Genomic DNA, 9,377 nt, shown 5'->3' on the forward strand with positions numbered 1-9,377 from the left:
AGCTATCCAATTAATTTCTTCCTATTTTTGGTAGAGATGGGGTCTCGCTCTTGCTCAGGCTGGTCTTGAACTCCTGAGCTCAAATGATCCACCCGCCTCGGCCTCCCAGAGTGCTAGGATTACAGGCATAAGCCACCGCGCCCGGCCCATAACTATATTTTTTAATTGAAATTTCATTTGGGCTTCTATTTATTAGTTGAGGTTATTATAGCATTTTAGTCAAATCCTGTGAATTTTGTTTAAAATATCCAATAAAGTTTGAAGTGTTGCCCTTGGGAGCAGTGTTGCCCTTGGTTCCCCCAGGAACCAGAGCTGCCAACAGGAATATGCCAGGATATCAAACCCAATTCAAATCAAGTCTTTTGAAAGGGCCTTTGGTGAAGACCCTTCCTGAAGGTTATTATTAAAATATGAAACCATTTGTCTCTCCAATGTTTGCAGTCCGTAGCTGTTAAAGAGATAACCATTTCCTTTAGCATGCTTTTAGCAATCCTTGTCTGGGGAGTGTCAATCTAGCTGGTGTCTGTTTCTTAGGCTTCATCAGTAAAGCTGTATAATTCCATTACTAAACCCTGCCTATTTCAAGTGTTTGTTTTAAGAGTGATTTTGTCGATTGTATTAACAGTAAATTTAGCTTTGAAAGGTAGAATTCTTGAATTTCAGACACTCAACAACTATTTGTTATGAATAGATGTAAAAAATTAAATTAGAAGGGGTAGTGATGCATTATTAATCATAAATGAATGAAGTTTAAGTATATAAATTAATAGTGAAAGAAAATATTTAAAAAACTTAGAATTTTTAAAAATTTGGCCATAATTCATGGCTTCTGAAATTAAGCAATAGATTTTGATTATACTCAACAGAAAAAAAGGGATGATAAATCATATTATATCAGACTCAGAATGATAGAATCATAAAATACATTAGAGACAGTTTACTCCAAAAATAATAAACTACCAGCCCATAAATCAAATCTAGTCACCTGATGCTTTAAATGTAAATTTCTATTGGTTGCCAAAATTTAAAAGTTTATAGAACTCACATAAAAATTGAATTTCCTTTGAAAAATCACACTGGACTTGCATTATTGGATAGTGGTTACATGATGTCTAGTTCCTAACTTCCATCTCTACTCCTATTAATTTATACCTAGTTCATTTTATTCAATTTTATTATGTTTATACCTTCCTGTCCATATGACTTAATGGATCGTGATTTACACCAACTTCTTCATTATGTGCTCAAGACATATGTGACTCCAAAGAGAGCATGCAATTTGCCCCAGTCATGTAAATGGTACTTTCAAGGGCATAAAACAATAATAAAATGGGTCCTGCCTGGCAACACATAGGAAAGAATTGAGATGTTGTAATCTAATGCTCATTATCACAGAGGTTCATTTAATTCTAGCCAGGAGAAAATTGCATTTTTATAGTAAGCTTTAATTCTGGTAGAAAGAAGTATACCAGAACAATTAAGACAAAGGTTAATGAGGAGATATTTCGTCTCAAAGTAAATCTGTTTTAAATATTTACTAACAAATAGAATTTTAAATGCTTTTAGTGGTATGCATAAATTTTCAATTTCTTCATAAATTGTGCCAGTTACTTTTTCCACAATTATTAAATAATTATTTCTATCTTGATTGTGCAGTTGAGGTTGTAAAAATGCACACAAAATATATTTTTACTATTTGAAATAAGAAATGGCATTTTTCTAGTGTTAAAGCCAGGGGTACATTAGTTTCAGATATCATATTTCTATACTTTACAAGGATTAAGAAACAAATTATGGAAAATATAAAACTTAGCTCTTATCTCATGTAGTAACAAGGTAGACAAGTAAACAATTCCTTCCACAAAAAGGAATTCAGTTTTTGAAAATTATCCCAGAATAGAACAAAAATATGTTTTCTTGTATTAAACTTTTGAATAAGTAGTATGTAATTTGATCTGTCAGAAGTTAACAATCCATTGCTGTAGTCAAGCCATTCATAATAGTTATCTATTGTAGTATGACAATATTACCACACACTTATCAACTTGAAGTTTCTATGGGTCAGGAATCCAGACATGAGATAGCTGTGTCTTATGGTTTATGGTCTTGCATAAGATGTCAGCCAGGGCGAGAGTCTCACCTGAAGCTCAACTAGAGAAAGGTCCACTTCCAAGTTCATGTGGCTGTTAGCAGGATTCAGTTCCTTGTGGGATGTTGGACTGAAGGCCTCAATTTCTTACTGGCTGGTGGTCAGACATCCTCAGTTTCTTGCCATGTGGACCACTCCATATGGCAGCTTACTTCATCAAATCCAGCAAGAGACAATAGTTGATAGAATCTGCTAGCAAGAAGGAGGTTACAAGTTACAGCCTTATATAGCATATTCAGTGACTTTGCATGACACATATATCTCACATGAACATTAAGCAAAAGATAAAACACTCTCAGTTGGCCAGAGATGGTTAATGTGTCTATCCATATACCCGGGAATTGGGTTGCCCCTACCCAAACCACTTAGAATTGAGAGGCATGCGGATGTTGTTATTAAAAGAAGGCAGAAGACATTCAGAGGAGTAAAATAAATAAGTAAATAAATAAATAGCTACTTTATACATTTCATTAAAAGTGATATAGGTTGGTTCTTATTTTTTAGCAACAAATAGTTATTTGGCATGCAAAGAATATATGGACCACCTTTTGGTGCTGTAGTGTCTATGAGAGAGATTGCTTTACATTTAGATAACCTAGTCAAGCAAGCATATGAACTACAATGGCAAAGAACAAGACAATTTGGACAAGATGTTTATAATGTGTTGTAAATAATTATTTTTTACAGGCTAGATTTGTAGTTCCAAATTTGTTATAAAAGGCTTCAATGAAAGTGTAATCTAATCTAGATTAGAACTGAAAGGATGGAGAGAAAAATGAGGGGTAATATGAAAAGAATAACTACTGCAGGAAAAAGATTATATGAAAGAAATGGCAATATGATTTGTCTTATGAGCTTGAGAAAAAAAGCTAAAGCTTACGGAAGTCAGATATGTTATAGTGACAGGACTACAAAAGATCCAGAGATGTTGATAAGATATTGTATTTAATAATTTTCTAAATCTATTGCAAATGGATGATATAAATACCCGTGAATTATAAAAGAGATTATTTGGCATTAATTTATGAAGATAAAGTTATGATAGCCTAGGTACAGTAACCAATAATTATAAAAATGAAATTGAGATTTTGAAAGTAAAATAATGTATCGTTGAAAAATATATTTTAGAATTAGATAGATACCATAGTACTAGGGGCATGACATGGCTATCATGAAGCAAAATAAGAGAATTCAAAGGAAATAGAAATTTTGTGATGCCAGCCCATCAAATACTTTTGGTACAGTTAGAGCTTTGCAGTAGGTCAGGAATAAGGACTAGAAAAGACATGTGGAAGCCCTTTGCTTAAATATGCTCAATCAACAACATAAGAGTAGCATTTTACTTTAGCAGGATGAGGTAGCAAATTTCCTCCATTGATTTCAGTCCAGAAGTTACTTTGGAGACAAGTGAAAAAAATTTTGTATGACATAAGACAGATAATACAGTAGTATTATGATACAATTTAATTAAAAATAATGCAGATGATATGACATTCTTAACCAAAAGGATTTGCATAATTGTGAACACAGATTGTTGAGCATAAAGTCTTAATGTAGTACTTCCTTGAAAACTTCAGATAATAGTATTATTCAAATAAACATACACATATATGTATAATACTATACACATTCTATTATTAAATTCAAAATTCTATCATTACAAACCAAATGACAAAAACCAAATAAATACCACTACACACCTATTAGCATGGCCAAAATCCAGAATATTGACAACACCAAATACTGGTGAGAACGTGGAGCAACAGGAACTCTGACTCGTTGCTGGCAGGAATATAAAATGTTATTGCAACTTTGGAAGACAGTTTGGCAATTTCTTACAAAATTAAACATAGTATTACCATACACTCCAGCAATCACACTTTTTGGTATTTACCCAAAGGAGTTGAAAACTTATGGTCACCCAAAAATCTACACAGGGTTGTTTATAACAGCTTTAGTCATAATTGCCAAAACTTGGAAACAACCAAGATGTCCTTATTTATGGAAATAAACTGTGGTACATCCAGATAATGGATTATGTAGCACTAAAAAGAAATGTAATATTAAGCCATGGAAAGACATGGAGGATCATTAAATGCACACTACTGAGTGAAAGAAGTAACAGTCTGAAAAGGCTATATACTGCACGATTCCAACTATATGACAAAACCATGGAGACGTGAAAGATCAGTAGTTTGCAGGGCTTGTGTTGGAGAAGAGATGAATAGATGTATCACAGAGGATTTTTAGGAAAGTGAGAATACTCAGTATGATCCTATAATAGTGAATACAAGTCATTATATATTTGTCCAAACCTATAGAATGTACAACACTAAGGTGTACCCTAATGTAAGCTATAGACTTGGGATGATTACAAAGCATCGATGTCGGTTCATTGATTGTAACAAATGTACCACTCTGGTGGGAGATTTGATAGTAAAGGAGATTATGCATGTGTTGGGGCAGAGGGCATATGGGGAATCTTTACCTTTCTTTCACTTTTTCTGTGCACCTAAAGTTACTTTAAAAAATGGCCTTAAAATTAGCCGGGCATGGTGGTGCATGCTTGTAGTCCCAGCTGCTCGGGAGGCTGAGGCAGGAGGATCGCTTGAGCCCAGGAGTTTGAGGTTGCTGTGAGCTAGGATGACGCCACGGCACTCTAGCCCGGGCAACAGAGCCAGACTCTGTCTCAAAAAAAAAAAAAAAGGCCTTAAAAATAATAAATAATCTTCTCTAAACCTGCAGACCTCCTCCAGTAAGTGAACTTGCCACCAAAGGGACGATGGTTGGTGTAATTTCTGCTGCAGCCATTAATCAGAGCATTGTGTACTCCATTGTTTCAGGAAATGAAGAAGGTGAGAATTTTAGTCTGTGTTTTCACCATAAACCAATAAACTTAGAATTGGACTAATTTTAGATTAAATTATTGTTATTTATCCTAGTTTTCCCTAATAAAATTATGCTCATCTTAAATGTGATTGATAACTTTTTATGCTGAACTTGATTAAAAATCTAGTTATGTTAGCAGAAGTGATTTTTTCCCTTAAGAAATACTAAATATATAATTCTAGAAGCCTTCCTCTTCCCTGCATATGGAAATATTTAATGATACTTTTTCAAAATTAATACATCATATTTTTGGCTTTTAGTCAGAATTATTGCTTGCAGTAGTCTCTTCCCACTGTTTGTACCATCTATGTCATAGCTTAACTAATTTCTGAAGAAATTTCAAAATCATAAATGAGTGTGAAAAAGGCTACATATATGTTAAAAGCCATGTACACTATACAATATGATTCCCCAAGCAGTCAAATTCGACATGCAATTAATGATTATAAGGAAACAAATATTTTGAGTTTTGTCTACCAGTCACTTTAAGAATTATAGTAGTTTCCTGGCCTCTGGGAATGAGTCCATAGTTCAGTTTTTCTCACTGATTCTTTGTTTCACCTATTATCCATAGGTTGGCTGTCCTGTGTTTTCCTCTTTGAAACGCTAGCTAGCTTGGCATATTGTATATAGCCAAGAATTGGTTAACATCCTAATGTATCTAACAAATTAATTAATATTAAATATTTTTAAAATAAATGAATATAAATACTGCCAAGCAGTTTTCAAGGAAATTATAAAGGCCTTTTAAAGGATTTTAATGACCATTACTAGAAATCACTGCCCATACAATGCAGCAAGTGTTCCACATCTTACTTTTATTGCCTCTCTTCTGTGTTCCTGCTGTGTTCCTATGCCTCCTCCCTAAATATCATTGAACTTCCCTTTGTCTTGAACTTCCAACATCTGACTAAAGCTATGATTTCTCAACCTGTTCTGATACTTTCTCTTTTTGACTCTATGTGTTCTTTTTCTTGAAGATAGCAGAGTGGCTGAATTTTTTAACCTCTCTTCCCGCAATGACTGTTTTACATTCAATTCATTTATTAATTCATTCGGCAAATATTTACTGAGCATCTATTATGTACTAAGTACTCTTCCAGCCACTAAGGGTAGATCCCTGCCTTCATAAATTTTAACAATCCAATAAGAGGAAATAGAAAATAAAAACTATTAAACAAATAAATACATAGTATTATAAGTGGTCAATGCCACGGAAAAAAATAAAATGAGGAATAACATGGAGAATGCAAGAGATGGGATAGTATATAGTTTATTAAAGTACCCTGCTTTTCACTCAAATGTATTATGTAGAAATTTATAAAAAATAGACATAAGGGCAAAATATTTTAAGATATTTAGAATAATAAATCATTTTTTCTAAAAACCCCAACATATTAAATTATCAGTTCATTTTCTAAAGTGTTCTTAGCAGAAAACTAAATCTACAAGATAGTAAGATTCATTAAATCATAAAAAGTATAATAATTCAGTAAGATCAGAAAATATTTGGTTAAACAAAATTAAATGGTTTTCTTTAAAATAGAATTTCTGAAAGCCATGGACTGAAAGCTTTTAGTATGGTAGAAGACCATCTGAATCTATGATGAGAGATATATTATTCAGTGCTTCCCAAATGTAATTGACCATAGAAACATTGATTTCCAGGAGAATCTCAAAACAACACAAAACAAAAACTATAATTTCAAGGCAGTATTTAGGGAAACACTGTGATCATTTCAAGAGCTGAAACAGTTTCCAAAAGCCAGCAGTGTGTCACTTTTATGCATTACTGTAGTTACAAATAAGTGTTTTTAGTGTTTTCGAAATTATAGTGCCTTTTAAAGAGAATTTCTTTCCTTAGGATGTAAAGAAAATGACCAAGCAATTATGTTTCAAATTCTAGATAAGTTTGGAATTAATAACGTCACAGGCGTTATCTACGTGAATGCCCCTCTGGATTATGAGACCAGGACAAGCTATGTACTTCGAGTCCAAGCTGATTCCCTGGAAGTGGTCCTTGCCAATCTCCGAGTTCCTTCAAAAAGTAAGTTACACTACTGAAGGGTTTTAAAAGGATTTTATGGTGTTTTTGCTGATTTCTAATGAAATACATTTGTATAAAATAACATTCTCAGTGGAGAAGATAGGAAAGTTATTAATATTTGGCAGATGACTGCCCACTCATTTCGACAGCTGATGTATGAAAATGCAGGGAGTGATTTCATACTCGTGAAATGTCAAGTCAATAACGCACTGTTTTCAAATTTTGTATACAATATTGTTAAAATATCACCATTATCTGTGCGTATTAAACAATAAACCTCATTCTTAATCCCACAGTGAGGCTCTGGATAAATACTGGGGATACATATTGTCAGTGGATGACTGCAAGACTTTGCCTGTGTTGTGTGCCTTCTTGTACTTAACGTATTTTCTTAAAGCAGGAGAAAAATCATCTAAAATTAGTGACTAACAGTTATTGTAATTTATATATAACATCATATTTAGTCTACACATATCTATATGAGATGAGATTTATTACCCCATTTTACAAAGACAAGAAAAGATTAAGTAATTAAAAAAAAATAGTAATTGAAGAATCAGAGATTTAAGCCCACATATTTTGACTCCAAATTGTTTCTTAACATATCAGCATAATATACAGGGTGTCTCAAAAGTCTCCATACAAAGGAAAAATTTTGTAATGAATATTTTGTAAATAAAGGTACATTTAGCTACAGTTTCTCATTTTCTCTATGTATGGTGACTTTTGGGACTCCCTGTAGTTTACCCACATAGAGAAGCAAGTAAAAGCCTATTTGTGAAGGGGGATGACACAGATTTTAAGAGATTTTACAAATAATGAGAGAAATGCTATTCTTTTCCATTTATTGAGGTAATACTCTTTTGCACTTAACAATTCATTTTTTTTTTGTAATCACAGCAACTCTTTTAAAATCTAGAAGACTCAAGAAAACCAGATTTAATTTAACTGTTAATAGATACAATAGAGGCCTAGTAAGAGTGCAAAGTGGGGAACAGGATCTGAAACACTTACCTTGGAACCATTCCTGGACATTATATCATAGCATTCCATCAATCAGCATATTTAAAGGGGGAAGAGGAAAAAAGAAGAGAGAAGGAGATTCAGAGCCAGAAAGCCCAGGCAGCGTGAGAGAAGAGAGATCAAAATGGGAGCAATTGATGACCATGAAAATAAATCCCTCATTTTAATTTAATGCACACCTCATTTACTGATTTAGTGTAGAAGGCTGCATAGTCGCTTGTGAAGGTACAAATTATTTGAAAAATCAGATTATACAATGTGTCTTTGAAATTAAAAGAACTAATTTGTCCTCAATAATTATGCATCATCTGCATAATTAAATTGTTTAAAAATAGCCGACTAGTTCATCGAGTTTTTAAACTCTTTCAACTGCAGGCAAGTATGTTTTTTTGTTTTTTTTAAATAGAGAGGATGCTTCAAATTGTAAATTGAATTGGTTATATGAGGAGTCCAAAGTTTAGAATAGCTCTAAATTATATAATGTAACCTATCTTATTGCAAATCCAAATAAATGGGAAAGATTAAATGAAAACTATTGCTGTAATCTTTCTTTGAAACAAATGAACAGTTAGTTTTAAATATTTGGGTGGTAGAACCTGAAATTTCTCAATAAATACCTATGATATCTAGGAATAGAGATACATTAAGTTTTTATACTTGAATATAGTACAACTAGCTCCCATTATTGTAATTGAAATGTAAATCTAAGGCTAATAAAAATTTATCTAATTCACACATGTATACTTGCATGTGTCCCAGTATGCATGTAAAGGTGAGACCAATTAAAGAATTCATGAATTATCCTCTCAGAAAAACAGAAAGTCTAAAAGCTAAATGTTAGTTTGTTTAATGCCTGATGCTTTGAATATTGTTATTAACATTTCATGACTGACTTTTGCCTCTTAAGTTTGAAATACATGTGTTTGAAATTGTATTTCAAATCCAGTTTCATTAATTAATAACTGTTAATGGCCTGTAATCAATCCTCAGTCCATTAACTATGAAAATAATAAGACCATTATGTAAATGGAGGTTAATTAATTATCTAAAGGTTCATCGCTGCTTCAGAATTAGCTGCCTATGGTCTTTAGCTCTACCACATACCATTAGAATAAAAGTAATAAAAATCAGAAGTTTAATTCATTAAAGAAGTATTTTATTGTGACTTCTTTACCAAAAATTTGTTAATGAAATCATATTCGAAGTAAATTTCACAACCATGCTGTAACTGGATTTATTATCTAAATGCAAATTAATAATTAAAATAGA

General features: G+C 32.6%; 1 protein-coding gene across 1 annotated transcript in view; it reads left to right on the forward strand.

Moving 5' to 3' along the window:
• Positions 1-9,377, forward strand: part of PCDH15 (protocadherin-related 15) — a 493,462-nt gene that overhangs the window by 369,828 nt on the left and 114,257 nt on the right. The window contains 3 exon segments of the mRNA XM_012660698.1: positions 4,895-5,004; positions 6,945-7,085; positions 8,484-8,487. Coding sequence (XP_012516152.1) covers positions 4,895-5,004; positions 6,945-7,085; positions 8,484-8,487 — 255 coding nt within the window.

The sequence above is a fragment of the Propithecus coquereli genome, unplaced genomic scaffold, assembly GCF_000956105.1.
Source record: "Propithecus coquereli isolate 6110/MARCELLA unplaced genomic scaffold, Pcoq_1.0 Scaffold675, whole genome shotgun sequence".
Lineage (NCBI taxonomy): Eukaryota > Metazoa > Chordata > Mammalia > Primates > Indriidae > Propithecus > Propithecus coquereli.